At 38.2% G+C, this 22,629-nt stretch overlaps 1 protein-coding gene and 2 pseudogenes across 1 annotated transcript; 1 reads left to right on the top strand and 2 right to left on the bottom strand.

Annotated features, from left to right (window-relative positions):
- The window catches only part of LOC148737511 (uncharacterized), a 182,314-nt pseudogene that overhangs the window by 1,917 nt on the left and 157,768 nt on the right, over positions 1–22,629 (bottom strand).
- Positions 11–8,384, top strand: LOC111319260 (uncharacterized). The gene is made up of 9 exons (XM_088747811.1): positions 11–799; positions 1,162–1,243; positions 1,784–1,825; positions 1,983–2,063; positions 4,685–4,938; positions 5,695–5,962; positions 7,177–7,224; positions 7,530–7,583; positions 8,305–8,384. The coding sequence occupies exons 1-9, from the start codon at positions 11–13 to the stop codon at positions 8,382–8,384; spliced, it is 1,698 nt and encodes a 565-aa protein (XP_088603937.1).
- On the bottom strand, positions 16,770–18,072 carry LOC148737529 (uncharacterized; annotated as a pseudogene).

Below are 22,629 nucleotides of genomic sequence, written 5' to 3'. Positions count from 1 at the left end.
TGATAACAATATGGTCCAGTCTATCATGTTGATGAATCTGGGTATATCAGATGGCATCATGGGTATTTACCTTATCATTATTGGTATAAAAGACCTCCAATGGGCAGGGGAATACTACATGCACGACTATAAGTGGCGCACCGGTTGGTTTTGCCATTTCAATGGCGCCATGTCTGTCCTTTCAAGTGAGGTGTCAGTTATGATGATCTCTCTGATTGCATGGGACAGGCTCAAGAACATTGTGTTTCCTTACACTTTTGCTAAAATTACACCGAGGCAGACTCGTATAATGTGCGCAGTGATCTGGCTGGTGGGAGGCATTATGGCATTCCTTCCCTTGTCTGGAATGCACTACTTTGGTGACTGGTACTATGGCAAGAACGTTGTGTGCCTGCCCCTGCAACTTTCCCCGCAATTACAAGAAGGCTGGGAATACTCCACCTCTATCTTTATCGTCCTAAATTTTTCTCTTTTCATCTTCATTATGGTGGCTTATGTTGCCATTTTGTTGAAATCGTGGTCTTCAAGCAGACGGCTCGGTGCGCATGGAACTGTTCGTGAAATACAAGCAAGAGCACAAAGTGCACAGGCCAAAAGAGAAAGGGCACTTGCCAAGAGAGTGTTCTTTATTATTCTGACCGATTTCTTGTGTTGGATACCAATCATTGCCTTTGGCATCAAGTCGCACATTGAGAAAACGTTTGATCCACCTGGTGATCTGGCGGTGTGGATTGCAGTGTTCGCCCTGCCTATCAACTCGGCAATCAACCCACTGCTGTATACCCTTTCTACTCCACAGGTAACACTTTTATCTTTCTTCGGAATAGGACAAACTGTCATTTTTAGGTTAACAGACACACTGCAAGATAATTGTTTGAAACAAACACCGATAGATGTTCCTCAGAGATGTTGGCGATAAGTTTACTACGACGACGGTCTCTTTTTTCCTTGACGGACAAGAAATATTTTGAAAACATCACATTTCATTCGAGAGGAGTTTTTTTTTCTTTTTTTTCGCTAAATAACCCGAAATAGAAACACAAAATTCGCATAGATCTAAATGCAAGAAATGATTGTACAGATTTTTTTTTTTGCTTGCTTTTTCACGGTTGATAATACGCATGCAGATCACTAACAAGCCCATAAATTTCTAACGTATAGGTGCAAGCCGTGTTGAAAGTAAAACTGAGGAAGCTGTGGGCCAATGTTCGATCTATTTTCAGCAGGGGAAAAAATCCAGAAGGTTCAGTTTGATGTTCTATTTACTTATACTATCAAGTTTTGAAAGGGGATAAGATTGGAATTGCTTTAAAATGGTAAAAACAGACATTACTTCCAATAGAATACATTAATTATTGAAACCACAAAAGGTGTAAGAAGCAAAATGTGAAAACAGGATTGTTATCAAGAACATGAACTGCTATAGAAGAAGTAGGTAAGATGAAATCAGTCATGTGAGTGACTCTAAGTTTAAAGGTAGAATTGGGGACAAAGCAATAAATTAACCAATTCAAAAGGGGCAACGACGCCAATTGAAATCTTGATTTGATCTCAACTTATGTTGGCTGGTGTCTTCAAAGGTATTTGTTGGGATCTAATTGAATTCAGTTTGCAAAATTTCTTGAATTATGAATAAGAACGGAAATTTCTAAATTATTCTTAGAATATAGATAGATGTTTCTACTTCCAAGGTGAAGATACAAATTTAGAAAAGCTTGACATAAGTTTATTCTCCGGTTGGAGAAGACCAGTACAGATTTATTGCTCTTGTTCTATTGAACAGAAGAAGCAGAAAATGATCAGCAGGGACAGATCGGATATGAAGGTGAGATGCTAACAACGGTAAAATATGGGTATTCCCAGTGTAATTATATATAAAAAGTCTTCTACCCTCTTCGGCAGGGACTCTGCGTATAGTACCTGTCTCTCGTTTCATTCTGCCCCTTCGTAGTCCCATTTGTTTTGCAATTTCTTCCCCATAGGAGAACAAATTGAATTGCAAGAAATAAAACAGAAAGAAATGCCAGAAATGGAAGCCCCTGAGTTGCCTGCTCCGCAACCAGGTCTGTGCGTTATCCGTTTACTTATTTTTATTGATACGTCATTTCACAATTAGTAAAGTGGACAATGAAATGGAAAACCTCTGAACTCAATCATTTCAATTAGAACTGATTAGTCTACCAAACGGTAGCTCTTGAAAATACTGAGATATCTAGAATGAAATCATAGCATTCCTTACCATGCTCTGACACATAAGTTTGTGCACTATAGAATAAGTAAAGATTAAGCAATGGTTTCCCCATATGACATAAGTGGGAAGAAATTTGGTGTTATCAATTTTGTATGATAACTGCAAGAGGAATCCATATAGAAAGTAAGTCACCTCGAAAAATCCTGATGACAATTTTCTTAACGTACTTTCTGAACCCCGCTTGGGAGAATCTCATGATCATCCTTTTATATAAGTAGCATTTACGTCGTATTGTCTAAGGATTATACCTGCGTTGTCCGTATGACACAGATCTGGTAATGTGTATTGACAATAACTATTCAGTGTATCAAGGTTTCTAATTTATTACTTGATAAATAACTCTACAAAAAAAAACATTTACTCCATCGATAGCAGTGGAACAAGCATGTGGAGGGGATGACGTCCCATTTCCTTCAGGTACAAATTCCTATTAATTGAAATAAAATCCCTTGCCTATTATTTCCTTTATTTTTATTTCAAATTTAGTTCTCACCATAGAGTCTCCAGTAGCTCAGTGGTTAGAGCATCCGACTAGATCACGGAGGGTCGTGGGTTCAAGTCCCATCTAGGGCCCTCTATTACACTAAAAATTGTTTCAAATTTGGTTTATCAATAAAATAAGAAAGCAAGTCATAGATAACCGCTTTATTCGCACAAGATTAGTATTCCATTCATCCCACTTCAACTGCTTTCTATAACTACTTCTAAGAGTCGCCAATGGTTTGGAAGAAATGATGTAATGGAAACGTATAAAAGAGAGAAACGAGTGATATCAAATTTCCTTGGCAACAGTATAATTATCCTTATTATTATTATATTTTTAAACTTTTTGTATGATTTTTTTTTTTAATAAATAACTCAACTAAGTAATCGATTGTGATTTATTAAACTCTAGTTCAAGTTACGCGAGTGCTTTGCTGACAATAAAACGAACAGTAAGCTTGACCGAAAATAAAATCTGTTTTTTTCTTTTTTATACTTGTATTTTTAAAATGCCTTTACTGGATAACTTAGGCCTAGTCTATACGTCGCGTTTCAGTCGAATTTAATTCAGACGAATTCAATTCCATTAAATTCGTCGTTCCATCGACATAAATCGTGGCGTGGTTGTATGCGTAAGAATCAGTACGGTCGAACTTAATTCTCTTCCTAAATACAGTGTCTCTGGTCAGAGGTGTCACTCGATAAGCTCGGCACGGGTCGCTGCGGGATCGCCACGGGTCTCTGCGGGATCGCCAAAATAAATTAAGAAAATGTATGCATTTCATTCGACGCGACGCTAGGGCGACGTTAAAACTGAAGACGCCTTATCGATATTTTATCCGTCTTACCCTAACGGATAAAACGTCTAAAACAAATTTAATTTAGCAAACGAATTTAATTCGCTTCAGACGTCGCGCTATCGTCGAATTTAATTGCTTGTGGCACCTTGAATTAAATTCGTCTGAATGAAAGTCGACTGTATCGCGACGTATACACTAGGCCTTAGAACATTATTTCATAAATCAATGAATAATTGAATGTACACGCATATTAACTTATGTAAAAACTGCATCTGAGAGGAATTTTTCTCAAAAGAAAACACCAACCGTCAGCATCATGACATGGTCTAATCTACTTGTTCTTTGAAACAGATAATGACGATGATTTTGACATCCGGGTTTTTGGTTTGTCTGTTTAAGGGGAAAATAAATCACTCTACAAAACAATTAACTAACGCTCAAGAGCAAATGTGGCCAAAAATGAGAAATTTTCGAAATACCGTGGCAGCAGCCAAAAAATTGATTCGGCCCATATTCTCAAGCTAGGTGGGCTTTACAATGAAACCAACCGTTACATGTTTCGTTTGGCTGAATATTGATTTCTTTTTGAGAAAATCGATAGTAACTGAATTCCGCCAAAATGCCGCTTCAGAAGCTAAAACTACAGACGAATCTCGGAGCGTAGCGCCACGAATTGAAAACACTTGAACCGATAAAAAGTACTAAATCTTCAAAAACAACATAAGTTTTGACAGGAATTTGAGCATTTTTGGATTGTTTTGTATACACAATCTAATTGTATTTATGCAAGCTTCATCTAACTAGGTCAAAATTAACCCGTTATTTTAACTATGAGCTAAAAAAAAATATTGGACTAAAATATCTGGCTTTTGGAGGGCGAAGTGTAGATGTTTTTAATCTCCTAGGAATTTTTTAGAGAAATGACTTAGTGCGATTTAATGAAATTTGAAAACCGAGGCGTTAAGAATTCTTTTTTACTTCCTTTTCTATAACGCTCCTCCATATATGAAAGAAACTTATTACTAAGAACTTGTAGAAACCTAAAAAAATATATATTTACATTGTAGATATTTTTTTTTTCTTTGGTCCTCCTTTAATTACGGGCATTGTGGTACTTATCCTCTATCCATTCATCCGTTTGTCCATTTAGGTTCTGTTCAGTTAATTGCTCAGCTTCAACAGATGCAACTCGATGCAAGCAAAGTCAATGAGAAGACCGACTTAAAACTTGAGTTGAAGAAAATTGCTTCAGACAAAGGCTTCAGAATTGTTGACAATGAAGGATCAGGAAACTGCATGTTCTTTGCTTTGTCAGATCAACTGGAAATTGCTATGGGAATCAAAATAAAACACGACGAATTAAGACAAATATTGGTCCAGCACCTCAGAAAAAACCCTAAACTAGTAAGTTGATGTCTTACACTCTATGTAACTCATATTACTTTAGAAGCATCATGAAGGTTAGATCTCCATGTGGGCCAACTGGCCAACACATCACTACTCCTCCTGTAGGGGTTAATAAGGATCATAAATACTCTGACATCAGCTTTTAGTATAAACAACACCGCGCGCTCATTGGCTATGGTAAGTGATTAATAAGTGCCATTCACCGCCTTCTGGTATATACGTAGCTAATTTTCTACATCAGCGTCTGTGAAAGTGATGGATAATTACCTTGCCTCTTCGTCTCGATAAATACCCAGCTCTAGTCACCTTTATTCTGGAGAATAACTGTTTAATCTGTTGGATGACCCATAAAACACGCTTTGTAGTAATAGAAGCCATGTCCGGGTCACGGATGAATGTAGAATGCAGACCTCCGTTTCAAAAGGGCTTTGTCCTGTGGAGAAGGCAGCCAAGCAGAGGTTTCTTAAAAGTACTTTGCGTTTGAGTCTCCCCCAGATGGGACAGTCCCAATTGGATAGCCTTGACTTAAAGTGGACACTAGACATTTGATATTTCAAAAGGGCAAATAGACTGCTCCATCCAATGTAGAACATTGAGTTCATAACTCTGATTGGTTATTGTCCGTTCCTACTACTGTTTTGTATCTTTTTGTTGTTTTCTAATCCGATGACTCCTTCCAATGTATTCAGCTTCGTCCAGTGTACCATGCCCTTTACACTTTAAGTTTCGTTCTCTATTTTACTCTTCTCGCAGCCGGATGAGACAAATCTGTTTCACTTCGTCCATGGACATCACTCGTGGGCTGATTACTTAACGTACATGGAGCAAGATGGCGCTTGGGGTGACCATGTTATTCTCTGTGCCGCAGCAAATTGCTACAAAACTTGCATTCATGTGGTCAGCAGTCTTTCCGCTGCTCACGACGTTATCTTAAGGCCACAATGTCCTGTTGACAAAAGCAGGACACTTGCCTTGGGACACATCCATGAAGTACATTTTGTCAGCCTTCATTGTACACAAGGTACAATTCTCTACATTCAACATACTAAATGAAGTGTGGTTTTCAGGTTATATATTATGTGCAATTATCTCTATCACTCTACTGTTCTCTTGTATACGCCGCCGTCAGATGATCAATGCCAATAGGACGTCACATAGCAACAATGGAAGCGCTTCTCTAAGTTCGCTCATTCGAGCTTGAGGACAGTAAAAGGAGCTAGCAAAATCAAAATGCCACTACAGGCTCCTAGTTAATTATTATTGTTTACTTTTCCGTGAGCGCACAAGTTCTGTTATTGATATTTTGATTTGAACAGTGTACTGTCTTGTGAAAATGTTTACTTGTAATATCACCAAAAAATTCCGGGATGAGTGCGGCGCGGCTGACGGTCATATTTACGCCCGCGAGTGTCAAAAAAACCAAAACGTACGCCTATTTTTCTTTAGGCTTTCACCAAATCGGCCTTATAAAAATAGGTTTTATTATCCAACTACACTCCGTAGAGTGCAAATAACGCCACCGACGAGTACAAGTATCACGCGATATTTTTACCCTAGAGAACCGGTTAGACAGGTTTTCCTGCATCGCGCAAGCGAAGATTTGGATTGAAGTTTGGAAAAAAAAATGGCGGACAATTTGAGTCATATTTCTGACGACGAAGAGCCAGCATGGCTTGCAAATATAAATCCAAGTTTATTAGATTAATCGAACGAGGAAAAACAGCTAGACGATCAGGAAATTTCTTCATTTATAGAAGAAAGTAGAAACAGCAACACGACAACAACCCAATTCCGTTCCGCCTCGTATAATTCTGTCACGCACTGCCTGTCAATGAATATCCGCGAAATTCCCCCGCATTGAAATAAGAATTTGGTCTGTTGGATAATAAGTAACTTATTAGACGTATTGTTGTGCAGTATCATTAAGTATTTTTATTCGTTATTTCTCTTTTGACTCGCGCTACGGGCTCGTCGAAATACAGTACAACTCGTAAAAATACTCAGTGATACTACACAACAAAATGTCTAATAATATATATTTATTTTTTATTGATGGAGGTTTATACATACCGCTATTTGGGGTGCATCTAATGGGTCATTTTTCTCCTTAATACTTTAAATTTTGATGTTGTCATTGTTTTGAATAATGATGATCTACCCAAAATGAAACCAACAAACAAAAAAAATAGTAACATCATTCTATGGGTACCTTTTGTTTATGATGTATTTCTGTAGGTCAAGAAGAAGAAAAAAATCCTGAGACTGAAGAGCCAACTGATGAAGGTAAAAGCGATGAGTTCTTTCGGAATGGTGCATTATATAGCACCCTCCTTTAATACCACATACAGTGCAAGTTCTTGTTTTTTGTTTGTTTTCGTTTTTCTTTGTATGAAGTTAAAAGCCAACGAGGCATTGTACCTGGCTTACTTGCAGGCCATTAGCCGGGTTCTTTTATATAACCCACCTTTTTAATTTTACTATAATTGTGTTGACCTACTTAGTGGTCATGACGGTCACTTGCATTCTATTCGTCGCTTTGAGCGACTTTACTTAGTTCTAATGAATAACCGTTTGTTATCACACAACAGGTAAATCTGAGCAGCAAGCGGAGAGCGAAGAGATACCAGAGCCAAGTTGCAAAGGTAAAGGTGGGGTTTGTCTTTGACTGGTCGATCAAGATAACAAGGCTCTAGATGAGTTAATAAAAAAATATATATTCGATTTAATAGAATCTTAAAAAAATATCTTTTGAATTCCTTTATAACGAACAAGATTAAATGAATGAGGACTAATGTATCTTTGAGTACACACATCATCTTACAGAGAAAACGGAAAGCGTAATATAACTTGGCCTCGGTCATTTTAGGCTCTCCGCTTGGATAGGGTTGAAGGGCATATACGGGTAGGCCTTGTATCTGCACTAATTTCCTACTTGAGGGAACAGAGACAATGGTGATCGGTTAAACTGGTGGTCCCTCAGCAAGGCCTCTAGAGGGTCGCAAAATTTTAACTCTGAACGTTTCAACTCTCTCCATTACTTAGTGATTCTCCCAACATCTCGGCAACTTCGTCGATCGCAAGTATCCAAATAGACATCATTATAAGAGTTCAGTTTTTTCTGCATACAGTGCAAGTTTTCTTTATTATAATTTCTATATTTATTTGGACTTAAGAGCTATTTGGAGCAATTAATTGGGTTAATGGAAGGGCCATGGGTCAAGTTTACTATGAAGACAAATTTATACATTTGGCGGCAATGATGTTAACCTACACAGTCAGAATGATGGTAACTCAATTACTTTCTATGCGTCGCCTTTAAGATACTTATACTTCATTCTAACAAATAACTTTGTTATTACACAGCTTTCGAGGCTGAGGAGAAAGAGGAGAGTGAAGAAGTTTCATTACCTAGTGACAAAGGTAAAGAAGGGGGTACTATTTGATTGTTCACTTGTGAGGTTAGGGCAAGGGGGTGAATTATTGAAGCATATCTGTGATCTTGACATTCACTGGAAAATTAATGGTTTTATAACATGCTTAAGTAGAAAGAAGATTGAACAACTCAACACTAATATAGTGTTTGTCAAATACATCATCTCCTTCAGATGTTCAAAGAGTTGAAGAGGAAGAGAAGGAGCTTGAGCCTGACATAGAGATCGCAAAGGAAGGTAAAATTCCTTGTAAATCCGCCAACATAGAGTCAGTGTTCATAAAGTGACATATAATCACTCCAACTTATCGCTTCAAGAAAATAGAAACGTGGTGATTCACATCAGAAGTGACTGAATTGAGAGAAAATTGAAAACACTGGGTATTATTATACTTCGTCTTAGTAATGGGCCAAAATCTGTCTTGAAATACTGAAACTTGATATATGTCACACTTGAATTAGTTGAGTGACTCACTTTTTATATTATCTTTAACTTTACAGGTACTTGCTCAAATGTACACTAAATAGAGAAAATATAAATAATAATTTTGATAAACACTTCAACACAGTCAAGCGAGCATTGTATTAGAAATAATATATTCATATTACAATATTTTGTATTTCCATGTCCTTTCGTAATTTATCCAGGGGAGGAAGAGGTGTTTGATACCAGGCTTTAGTTCTCTGTTTTGGAACCAAGGTAAATCTTTATTATCTTTGCTTCAAGACTGAATACCACTAACTAAAGGGGTGTGGAAAACAAAGTCCTAAAAAGAATTTGCGTTTTGATCGCTATCTTATCAAAGTTATTCTGTGCGACATTAGTCTTATATATATCATCTAAAATGAAGGGTGAAAATATCTTATTTTTTGTCCTGATGCATTGCCGTGTATATACATGGACAGTTGCCTCCTGATTACTTAAACCTCCTAATACATGTATGAGTCCCACTGACTTTCTTTCCCAGTTAAACAGAGTAAATTTCCATGTATTATTTAAAGCTTATGGTCGATCTAACAAGGCTCAAAATCGAGATTCTGACTGCAATTGATATAACTGAAGCGGGCTCTGGCGAGGAACATAGCACTGTAACTAGTAATGATTATAATGTCCTGGTTACGGTTTTACATACGCGTCGATCTGCGTTCTGATTTTGGCGATGTATGTCTTGAAAAAAGTGAAATAAAAACGAGTCCTCTGTGGCTAGCGGGCTCTATGAGTGCCCTTTGCTGCATATCCTTTGTTAACTCACATCTACTTGCCCTCCTCGAATTATTTACCCTGATCATTGACTAGTGCAACAATTTAAATTTGATAATTTAAGTTAGCCAACTTAACGAGTTTTTATATAATAGTATGGCTGACAGATCAATCGGCCAGCTGACGAGTAAGCATTCAGATTACATTGAGCTAATGACTGCTGGGCTGACCATGGCTGACAGATGATCTAACTATTTAACTGCTTGATTGTTAGGCAGGCTGTCTGCCTAACTACTGCTGTGTCTATCAGCTCGACTTTCTGCTCGATTTTTTTGCCGGAATGTCAGCCTGACTGTACGCTTAAATGGTTGGCATGGCAATCGCTTATCTCATTTTGTAGCTGCCTGGCTGGAACAGACAGCCCAAAGCGACTATTTGATAGGCAGGTCAAGTAATCAACTAATTAGATACGTTTTGAAATCATTTATCTGTGTACTTTTCCTCTTTTCATCAGCAAAGAGACCGTCAGGGCTGGAGAAAAGAAACAAATAGTTCAAGAAATAGCAAAAAGTAATTCTAGCAACGATCAAGTACAGTGTCTGTGAAAATATCTTAGTCAACACAATATGACAGTTTTTTTTAATTTCCCTAATTGATTCCTTAGCTATATAACTCGTAGCATGGTATAGTTAGTATCAAAGATATTGGGCGCTATCTCTGAATAGGCGTGTAGTGACAGTTCTGTTTGTGTTTCAGAGTTCATTTGGTCTGATTCCATTTTCTTTTTGTGCTCAATTGCGATATATGTCTAGCTAGCTGATATTGTAGGTCTATTATTTCCAGCATATACTAAGATATCATAGATTTGAGAAAGAAGTTTAAGCTGCCTGACGGCTTCACCTGGAGAGCGGCTAAACACCGAAAATCACGCCCGCATGCTGATTCTTTTTTTAATTAAGTTATTTCCCTATCATTAATAGTACACAAGATTAACTTAAAGTGAGTAGGAAAATGCCTCAGTGGTCTTAAATATGAATATTAGCTGATTTTAATTATAACTTTTTAGCCTTCTTCGGGGCTTTTCTCTAGTCTAGGGGGGATTCAATATTTCAATTTCCTGAATAACTTTTTTCTAGAGTAGGTTCTACCTCAGATTTTTTTTTTTTTTAAACCGTACTTTGATAAAATGACATATATCATATTAACAAAAGCAAATGTTTAGCACTTAGATTGCGTATCGACGGTTAAGTGTCATAGGTATCTCTAGTTTAAGAAAAAAATCAGCTAATTTTAGAGAAAAAAATTAGTATGATCCTGAGGCAAATATGGCAAGAGATTTATTAGTATAACAAAGCTCTGTGGCTCATTGTTAACTCAAAACAAATTTAGGAGCATTTTTGCACCTAATGCGCGTTTTGAGACTAAAAAAGAGTTTTTAGAATGTGGCTCTACAACTTAGACAGCCGTACCGTTCACATGGCAGATACTTAGTAGTAATCAGAGTAAAATGTTGCATTTTTTGTTTCCTTTTATGTTCTTGTTTCGTTTTCATTTGTTTTGTTTTGTTTTGTTGTGTTTTGCCTTGTTTTGCTTTGCTTTGCTTTGTTTTGTTCTGTTTCGTTTGGTTTGTTTTGTTCTGTTTTTTTTTTTTTTTTTTGTTTTGTTTTGTTTGCTTTATCAGTATCTCTAAATGAAAGTAAATGAGAATAAAAATGGCACAAAAAAAGGAGAACAATTTACGGAATAGCACATTACCAACTAGTGTTCAGGCATTAAGGGATATAAGTGGCTCATTTCTATAATCTTTTTGACTCGTTTTCAAGCATTATGATAATTTAAAAGTAAAGTGAAGTCTACTTTCGCAATGTTAGGACGTTTTCCACGACTGATCGAGAGGATCCATTATATAACTTGGACAAACGTTTGGGTACTTAAGTCAGTGATGAGTTAATTGGTAGGACAACAACATAAATAGTTTTCTGCAAAACTCACTAGCGAGTATCTTGCACTCAAGCTGCGAATCTAATCATTGAGTTTCATGGGTATCTCTTGTCGATAAATAGACAAATGAATAGAACAAGTGATCGCATGAAAAAAAAAAGAATTACACAGGTTGACATCGCTTATGAGAGATTTCGTAGTTTATCAATAACCTAGCTCATTTCTTAGATTTTTTAACTTGTTTGCGAGCATGATAGGCATTAGGACTTTAAGTGACGTCCAAGCATATTACTCTTATATTATTCATATATCTCTTGAAAATAAAATGAAAAAAATTAATAAATTAATAAAAAAAGGTCTAAGAATATCACTAAGTTAGATATTTGGTAGTGATTTGTGTTTAGTTTTGTAGTTCATTTGTAGATTTTTTAACTCATTTTGAGAAATCTAGCTCATTGTAGCACGTGATATTCAAACTGCTCGATAGCATGGTCCAAATGCGATCGTCAAACAAGGCTTTTACAGTAAGAAAAACCTGAACATGAAAGTGGCTTTTAGAGGGATATGGCACCGAGATTAGAACATTGTACCAAGCTATAAAATTGTCAATAAAGGAGTCATCTTTACTATAAACCACAGCCTTCAATAAAACACCTTTTAGACCTTACGCTTGAGTCTTTTGTCAGGAAAGTATTGAGTCTTGCTTAAGCTTTATCTGCAGTGCTATTGACTCTGTCTGGGAAGGGGTACAGGGACGGCCCTGAATCTCAAGTAGAGCTGGACTTGTGATTTTTTGTAAAAGTTGAAGGCCGTTTAAAAAATTCTGTTCTTTTATGGCGTTTTTCAGGGGAGCGGAGCGAGCGCAACAGTGTTTCGCCCCTCTCGCCAAACCTGAACAATGGAATTGTTACAGATGGGCTGTCGGATAAGATGAATTGAGAAATCTGGTAAAATGATGCAGATTTTGTTTCCTTTTATGTTGCGCTACTTCGCTACGTTTGTTTTTCAGTGCTCTGAATACATTCTATGTAATTTCCCTCTTCAAAACAACAACATGAAATAACAAAAATGTGAATGCTTCGAGAAAGGGAACCCCAAAGCCTGGTTTGCATATAATCGTCCCTATCGCAACAGTCGTCTCTGCCGCTTACCGGGGCGACAGAAGCGACAGACGCGACTGAAGCGATCCTTGCGAAAACTGGTTTTCATTAAATCGTATGTATCGGATCAAATGGTGGAAAGACTGGGACTAGTCACTTTTACCGCCGAAACCAAAATAAAAATGGCGGCAGTCGATCGAAGAAGAAGATTTTTGGCGTGTTTTTTGCTTCTCCGAATTGTTTTTCGAAGAAGAAGCGAAAGAGAACATCGAAGAAAGCATAGGTTTTAGGTTCGAACCATATTCCGGGAGAGAACGTCTTGGAATTTTTCATACACTCCTTCAAGAGATGAAAGACAAAGATCACGAGTATTACTACAAATAAGCTTGAGCTTTTAACCACTTTCAATTACGTGCTGTAATTAATCAGGGGCATCATGGGATATGTCGCGTCGCTTCTGTCGCAAGGGTCGTGTTCACCGGTTTCCATTAAAAATATGCGATCGCTTCTGAGTCATTTCCAGTCGTCTCAGTCGCAAGGATAGAACTCGAGTCTATCTCGGACGACCGATCGTTTCTGTCGCAAGGATCGTCCCGGCTGATCGCAAGAGCGTTTCCATGTGATCGTCCCTGTCGCTTCCAAGTATTTCAAGCGACAGAGACGACTGTTGCGACAAGGACGATTATATGGAAACCGGGCTTAACGGCGAGTTATCTACGTTTCTGTTTGAAATTCAACACTGCTCATATAACTTTCCCTAGAGATGTAGTCTGACGCCGCTGAGAACGGTTTTAGCATTAACCTATTCGCGAAATTTCTTATAAGGAGCATAAACTAATTTCCATCAACATTGGCACCCTGATGGCTTAAGGTTCCCTAGTTCTCATAGGAATCCGCGATTTAAAAGGCAACGAGAAAGAAACAAAAAAAAAACAACAACAACAACAGATGGAAAGATTCAATGAGCAGAGCAAACGCTCTGCTCTTGCGTTTTGTACATCCCTTGACCGTCCTACTCAAAACCACAGCGTGAGATGATCTTCTCTAGAGGGGAGAGTCTTGGAAAACCATCAATCAAATTCAACACATGCATTGACTAAAGCAGGAGTAGGTACATTGGTTTCATCGAAAGACTCTTAGAAGTTTAATTTTGATTTAGATATGCCCGACCTTCTGTATCCCGTCGTATGTTACGCCTTTTCCTTTACCTCCGCAATTAAAAGGAATTCTGACTACAGTCAGTATAAATATATAACGTAAAAAAATAAAACTCAATAACAAGAAACTCAACTCGGCTCCGATCACTTTTACTATTGACTGCGTATCCTGTTAGATGTATACCTTGAGCAAAATCAAAATTTTCAATCGCAATCAACGTTTGGTTAATGTTGTTACTTGCCGCAATACGCTATTATAGTAGACAGTAGATCTTCCCCAAGGTAATAACAGACTGGCAAAATGTTACATAAACAATTGCTTTCCGCTTTATCTCAGGGTAAAAATATTACAAACAGTTTCCACTACAGGAGACATTTTCATCCATCTTTGACAGCAAACGAGGCATGCAAAATTTAAATAAAGCACCCGCTCAGATATTTTGAAAAAAAGCTACTTCAAAAACAGTCCAGTACAATCGTTACAATTTTTACTGGTGATATTTGTTCTTGCTCTGTTCAAAAGTTGAATCTTCTCACCAATATTATATTGCCAGCGCCATTTTTAGGAGCTTTGGAGTTTCCCGCATTCAAAATACGGGCATAAATATATCTTAGCTGCATTTAAGTCGAACAAATGAAGCTTGTTTTAAATGGTTTTGTTTTTCCTATTTTGTTCCTTATTGCACGCGCATTTTTGACGAGATCGAAAAAATTTCTTAGTTCTAAGCATTATTGTATAATATTGGTCTTTTATTTTAAGTCGAAATTTATTTAACAGGAAAGAAAGAGGCAGTGGTGAGGACGATGCGTTTTTGTATTGTAATTACACTGTGCCACTTTTGCGAAATTTTCGCTCAAGAATGCAAAAGGGATGAGCATGTCATTCTGGGTATGATGCTTCGAAGACACTTTTAAAACGATGAAATCTTCGAATGCAGCTGAATGTAATCGGGCATATAATGATGATTTTCGATGTCACAGCTTCAACTACGTCATTTCAGAGGATCTATGTGAACTAAACAATCGGATTAAGGAGGCCCGACCAAAGAACTTTAATTTGTGCCAAATTATGAAAGCTATTATGTCAAGAGTAATACGAAAAGAGGTGAGTTTTAAGCATGGAAAAGTGCCAGCATTAAAGTGAAACATATCTGAACGATAATGGCTCTTAGATTGTTGAAAGTAAGACCAAGAATGAATGATAGGAATTTGCTCTAAATTTATACTTGCGAGGCCAAAGTACTTTCCACATTGGAGCCAGAAAGCATTCTCCGACCCGACGTCGAAGGTCGGAAGGCAACGTTGTAGTTTCCATGCTCGCGTTTTGAGATTTCTATTCTTTTCTACCTGCACACTAAAACAGGTGAAGCAGATTAGTTTTAACAGACGAAAGGACAGTTTCCCCGATGACGCCATAACTTTAAAACTTACATTTACTTGAGTAGGTACATAGGTTTAGTTTTACTGTCAGAGGGAAAATGCACAACTAGAACTGTTCTTTGATGAAAATAGTCTCCGTCGCCAGTCCCTATTGGTTCCATTCCTGAACTCCGAGTGGAAACATGTGAAGAGATACTTGCGAGTGAAATGAGAAAAGCGACCATTGGCGAAAACTGGCCTTATTCTGATAGAACGGAAAAAACAATTCTGGTTTCTTGCGATATTGAAAAAGGTAAGAGAACTTAGGGCTTCGTTGCTGTTTTGGTAGATATGAATGTGATGAGATTGATTTAAACATTTATAAGTCTGGTGATGTACATCTAAAGCAAATGATGATAACATTTTTTGTTGCCTTTCAATGAAATCCTTAACACAGCCTCTAGGTATGGCGGTAAATTTAATTTAGGTCTCTCCTTGGCCGACTATACTGTGAATGGGTGAAGACTGAAATCGAAAGTCCAAGAAAGAAAGCCTGGCTGTAAGAACAGAAGAATTTCGAAAAAGAAAGGCGAAATAATTCGTCGAAACAGACAACACTGGGTGAAATGCCAAATTTAATCGACATTTCAGCAATATTGAACGAGCATAAAATCCAAATGAAAGTTTAAGTCGGGTTTAAGGAACTTAAACTTGACTTAAAAGGATACGTTTATTTAACCAGGTTTAAGTTCCAATTAAATGTGCATTAAGGCCAATGAAAGATTTTGGTCTAGTTTAAGTGACGCTCGCATGGGAGCCTGGTCACTTGGCAAGCACAAGTATCCTAAAGGGTATTGGGTATAATCCAAATAAATGCCACCCCAAGTCCCAGGCCCCCAAAAGAAATAAAAAGTACACAACGGGGAGAAGAAGCATAAAAGTTCTATTTGCAAGCAAATATTTCCTTTATGCCTTTTCTCCCATATAAATTATATGATCAACCCAAATATGCTGCCTCGCCTGAGCTATGTTTACTGGGAAAAATTATAACCAATCAACAATTGGAGTAAATGGCTATGGGCAAAATCCCATAGCAGCATTTATTTAAAATTACTGCTCAATCAAATCCTTGATACAAAGTTTGGCCCAGTAAAGGTGAGGGCACTGAAAACGCCAAAACATGTGACCGCACACATGCCGCCCCACCCCAGGCAAGCGCAGCACAGAAGCAAGAGCCGCCCATGCAAGCTAATGCTCGGAATCACAATAGTCAACCATTATGCCGTTGAATAGACTATCTGAAGGTAAGCTAGTAAGTGCCCACCCCAAGCAAGGGCCACCCATGTGAGCTACTTCCCTGGATCAACATTAGAATAAGAAAAGACAAGTATAATGAGACTTAGACCTAAGGCAAGAGCCGCCCATGCTAGCTACTGCCCCAGATCAACAGTTGGATACTAAACTATATGTGGAAAAAGGCTCAAACGCCTCACTTAACGTCCTCGGTGTATTTGAGACAATGCCGACCCCAGGCAAGAGCTGCCCATGCTAGCTAATGCCCCAGATCAACAGCAGGATACTAAACAAAATATGTGAAATAAGGCTTAAACGCCTCACTTAACTTCTTCGATGCATTGACACAATGCCAACCCAAGGCAAGAGCTGCTCATGCTAGCTAATGCCCCATATCAACAATGGATAGTCCTGTGTTAATGGACAATTTACATGAACCTTCCTTACTCAAGTAAGAAGAAAGAATATTTTGGGCTACACCAAAAGTAAGAACCACCCCTACTACCTAATACTGCAGGTGGAAGAAAATAGTAAACTGAGGCAATTGCACCTGCTGGATGGTGAGAAAATAACAGCTTTAAGAGCAAAGATTAGGTGTTCTAATATACTTAAGAAATGCATTAGATTTCCATCGCCCTAAGAGGCGGATTTGAGCATCGGATAACCCCTTATCTGCAGCATGAGAAGCAGCGCCAATTCGAAAACTATGTCCCTTGTAGACTGAGGGGGACAAACCACAAAACTGTATGGCAGATGACAACTGATTTGAAAAATGAGACCGAGAAACTGGAGCCCCATCCACTGTAATGAAGACAGCACCCGGTCGGGTCCCTCGCATTGCTAAATACTTGGCCAAAAGCTCCACAGGGCAGGATTGTGGCTGACGAGACACCAAAATGGAAAAAGGGGGAGCATTGTAACTATGTTTAAAATTACCAAAACTAATCTTGAAAGCATTCAAATCCCTTCAAGAGCTGAGCAGCTTACTAACATGCAAAATTTGTAAGGGAGAAGTATCACTCCGCCCACTAGTTGAAGTCATTTCACCAATTCGTAAAAAGGCAAAGAATGCTAGTGAACACATTGCCTGAAATTGACAAATTTGATAAGGAGAACCAACCAAAGAAGGTGCCACAGAAATTAATTTAGCTAAAATTGGCAGTGTAATGGGAGGACGACTGTCAAGGCGAAAGCCAACTTTGTGAAAACCTTTAAGCATCTGAGCAACATAAAAAACTTTAGAGGGATCTGAAAAGCCCTTTAGCTTATGGCAGTAACTCAAACATGACACATAGGTCATCACAGTGGATGGAGCATACTGTGAACGAAACAAATAAGCAATAAATAAGGCCAAAATGGAAGGTGAAATAGGCAATGCTTGAAAAGGGTGATGAAAGGTAGAAACAAAAAAATGGTGGAAAAGCTTCCAAGCACGCTGATAAGTTGGTATGGATGAGGGCTGAAGACTGGAGCGAAGTAAAAAGGAAGCTATTGAAGCCAACTCAGTGGCTGCAGATGAGGAGGCATGACCGTGGGAGCTTTGTGCATGTAAGCTGGTGCCAGTTGTTTGAAAATCTGCAACTGTAACCGAGAAAGAGAATCAGCCAGCTTATTCTGTAAGCCTGGGACATGCTTAGCTTTAAAACATATATTGTAGTTAAGACAAACTAGGACCAGCTTACGCATCAACTGCCTCAGGATATTGGATTGCAGAAAGTAGGTTTTTAGCACATGAAGAGTCTCGCGGTCCTTCATAGTACAAGGGAAAGCCATAATTAAAACCATTGGATAAAAGCTCTACTACGGAAGGGATATACCCAGAAAGAAAAAATTGCAAACGATCACTGTGGACGGGTGTTGGAAGCTCCCGAGGAAGTAGGTTGGGGTGATCCAGCTGCTAGGGGTGTTATTGCTGCGTTGCTTGGACAATTTGGAAGCGTGTCCTTTGCTAAAGGCACGAAAATTACAATTTATAGCCCGATGTGGACCATCACATTTAGCACATGAGTGCTTAAAGGAGCATCCTAAGCAATAACCCCCTTTATGAAACTTGAAACAATAACCCCGAGAGATATCAAAGTTCTTAGCAAGGCTGGTTGCTGGAATGGATTTGCTGGCATTAGTCTGAGACTTCAACCATAATTCCTAATGTACAGATCCCCAGGGAAGAGAGGTGGCCTCAGACTGGCGCAAAAAACGGAAGTTTTCATCATAATAACGCCAATTATGGCCCGTAGCAGCCAGATTTTGAATAGTAGCCCCTTTACTTCATGAGCCCGGGAGCCTCATGGGGATACTGTGCAGTTAAAATACCCACATAAACATGAAAAGCTTGGAGCCAAACATCTATTGATGTAATACGTTTAGCTTTGTTTACTGGCTCAAGAACTAACGATGGGGAAGAGCCTTCCTGGGAGGGTTGGAGTGTGATGCGAAATTTGTCCTCAAAAGCTGGATGAATAAGAAGGGAGCCAAAATCAACAAATTTATTTTGAATAATTCTGCTCCGAATCTTAGCTGGGATCCGTGCATCGATTGGTAGGAAACCACGTCTTTAACCACCATCAAGATGGAACGGAGTGATGCTCACATGGGAGCCTGGTCACTTGGCAAGCACAAGTATCCTAAAGGGTATTGGGTATAATCCAAATAAATGCCACCCCAAGTCCCAGGCCCCCAAAAGAAATAAAAAGTACACAACGGGGAGAAGAAGCATAAAAATTCTATTTGCAAGCAAATATTTCCTTTATTCCTCAAAACCAAATGCGAGATTTTAGTTCCTAAAGGTTTGTGAACAAATAGCGCCAAACCAAGAGATTATCTCCTGAAACAGCGAACCAATGGGAAGACGGGACCTCCTGGCATCAATGACAGTCGGATCGAAATTTTCCCAGGAAAAGTACTGCATAGCAGTCAGGTTTTTTTTTTTTTTATCTCGTTCTGTTGAACATTGAGTAATGGGAAAAACTGGCGAGGGAAAAACCCGCGGCAAAAAAAAAGTGAGGTTGGAGAAACTGCTGAAAGCAAATCAGCAAATCGAAAGACAGCTTAACTTATACCGTTATCGCTGAAATGAGTTCCCTTGGGTAGGTTTATTCTTGATTTCATACGATTGGAGGCGATTGCCTATGTTTGGTATCAAGACCGGTACTTGCTTATTAAAGGAACTTCGTTTTTAACCTTATGTAGGACAAATGTAGATTTGATGGCGCTTTCTTGTTTTCTTTGCAGTCTGGATGCCAGCGTGGAGAGGAGTGCCGTGACTGTTTTTTTCCCCTTAACAAAATGGTGCCATTTCTCTCTTCTTTGGACCATTTTTTTTTCTTTGCTCGGGGTCTCCTCTTTAATTTTGATTTATGTTTTTTGAGAAAAGACTTTCCACTAGTAGAGGACTTCCACGTGTGGCTTTTGATAAGTGCGCGATGTTAACAAAATATGGAAATAACATGAAGTTGCCGCCAATATTCCCGCCGGGGGTTCACCTCTTTAACAGATTATGACGCCTTCCTTATTTATCAACTTTTATTTGAAAATACGTTTTCCTAAATAAGTCGGATGCCTTTTGAGATTTTTAAATTTTTCTTTTTGTAAACTTTAGGTAAAATGTGTAACTTCAATCTAGTCCAATAAAAGAACATTTTTTTTCGGCTTTTCAAGGTGGGAAGTAACCTTAAAGAAACTTGCAGCCGAAGATAGCCTTGATATTCGAAAAGCCAAAGGCATTTTAATTTTTTCTGCCCTAAGTTGATGACCTTATGAGAATAATTTTTTTTCTATTTAAAAGAGTCCAAAAAACTGCGAATACAAGTGGAATGTTGGGAAAACGACTCTGACCTCGGCGTGCTTCCGATTGGGAAATTTGGATTTCAATTTGGAATTCCAGATTTGGGATTTTTGACTAAAACATGAAAAGGACGAACGGATTTCGATGCTGAAAGTCCGTCCGTAACGATTGATTTGTATTCAAAATCCAGAGCTAATGAACGAAAGCTAATACCTTTGCCGTTTTACAGCTCCAGGTGAATCTTACTGAGACCTCTCCTACAACAGCTGTAGTTTTGCAAATCCCTCTTTAGATTTCCCAAAAGTAGTGAAACATAGAAATCCATGCGATCCGGAGTTGGATTTCAAATCCACCTTGAAGAAGGTTTTCTCAACGTCGTATTCCGTTTTTGGATTTCATGTTATACCGTAAAATGCGAAATCTGGATTTGAAAGTCAAAATGCAGATTTTGCAATCAAAAGCGAAGATATCTTTGAATGCACTTCCTTATTCCTGATTGGCCGTGATTACCTCTCGACCCAGTTTCCTTAGAACCACATTCAAAATGATGGACGAAATTTTATTCTGGTCGTGAAGGAACTGATGTCGCGCTGTTTAGTCTGGACTGTTCGTTTGGACAGCTGTGTTACATTTGGTAACCTGTGTTAGAGAAAAAGTATTCTCCTCTTTATTTTGTACATCGAATGTGTGAAATAGCTACCACCCACGTCGATGAAAATTCTCGTTTGTACTTCGACAGGTGAGAGTTCTTGAAAGGATTTTCAACCGATTCAATGTCTATGAAATGTATCTTATTAGGAGAATTACGTACTCTCTAACATATGTTCAAAGAACTGATCACCAAGCAATGGGTTGGTGGACAAAACAATGACCTCAAGTCCACGGACAGAACCTCATTGGACTACTCAAACATGGACCAACCATTTGATTATTAATTTTGGTTTTCTCTTTCGTTAGTCACAACGTACAAACACCACGAAATTTTTGAGATTATTTGAAACATTTAAAATCCTTCCTTTGAAATATAGTGCCAAGTCATTTTACCTCCCTCAAAATCGGTCATAAAATGAGGCAGGAAATCGATAAAATGAATTGTTTCCTTCCTCAGTATAGTAGATTGACGAACGCGAAACAAAATGTATCGAGCAATTCATTAATTGAAAATGTTTAAATCGTACAGCATTTTCTTTAACTTTCGTGTTCTCTTCCTCTTCTTGTTTGGAAAATGCATTTACATCTTCGTCGCTCACCACATTATATTACAAATCTTGCGGCCATTATTCCAAACAAGAAACAAAGCAAGTTCATTCAGCAAAGTTTGAGAAAGCGGGAATGGTGACATGGTTGCTCAATATCGCCACTCGTGTTACACAGTTGTGTAGGATGGTCATATTGATTCTACAGAATTCAGTGTTTTAGTTGCTGGTACAGCACTCCCCTCTGTGATTATAATAAATAACAGGGTACATGCATGTAGTGGCCTCAATTCCAGTCATTTGAGTGACTTTTTTTGTACAGCAGGAGATAATTACATGCTGATATTTTTCATGGTAGATTGAAGTGATAGTGCATGCTGCTGACAGAGATGACCAGCAGGGAAAGTTTTGGTGCAAATAACAACATACTGGATTTGTTTAAAGGAGTGGCTTCATGCAGGTAAGAATAAAAATTCTTTAGTGGGAGGAGGAGGGGATAATGTAAACTGCCACATACACATGTTTAACCCTGGACCCCAGTTATTGGCCCATCTACTTGTGAACAAGAAAATACATAAATCTGATTATTACAAGCCCACTGACGCCCTGGATATTAAGGCCCTTCTTCAGCGTTTCTTGTTTAGATAATGATAAAACTGGAAGCACCACTGCTGTGAATAAGACAAAATTTTTAATAATTAAGAGAAAAGATGAGCTTCAAGGAGAAAGTCTGAACTTCTTTTTTGTTATGTTCCAATTTTGTTCAGGTTGTCAGCTTTAAATTTAATTCTGACACAAATGTATTGAAATGAATTCAATTTACCAAAGCAAAAGTGTTTTTTTTTTCATTTTTCTCAAAATCTACTTCCCTTCTCTTCTTCCTCGTGTAACTATCTAAGTGGAAATTACACATTATTCATTATAATCCATAAAGTAGCGTCACTCAAATTCTGTCGGTCTAAATGCATCACATGACTGAGAGTGCCCCAACTAACACTGGGGAGTACTGGTGATCTTTCTCATGTTCATAAATTTTCAAACTTAACATTTGATTTGAGAAAAGACTTGAAGATAATAGGGCATACTGACAATATTACAAGCCCACACTTTTTTCTTGAACTTCACTCTTGAAAAACATTAATTTTTTGTTCCTCTATTCAGATGAATTCTATAGACAAACACCTGTGCACATTTTTGTACCAAATTTCTAGAAAAGCTAGTAAAAAT

This window comes from Stylophora pistillata, chromosome 2, assembly GCF_964205215.1.
Source record: "Stylophora pistillata chromosome 2, jaStyPist1.2, whole genome shotgun sequence".
Lineage (NCBI taxonomy): Eukaryota > Metazoa > Cnidaria > Anthozoa > Scleractinia > Pocilloporidae > Stylophora > Stylophora pistillata.
The sequence above is the reverse complement of the archived record's forward strand: the minus strand, read 5'-3'. Positions and strand labels throughout refer to the sequence as shown.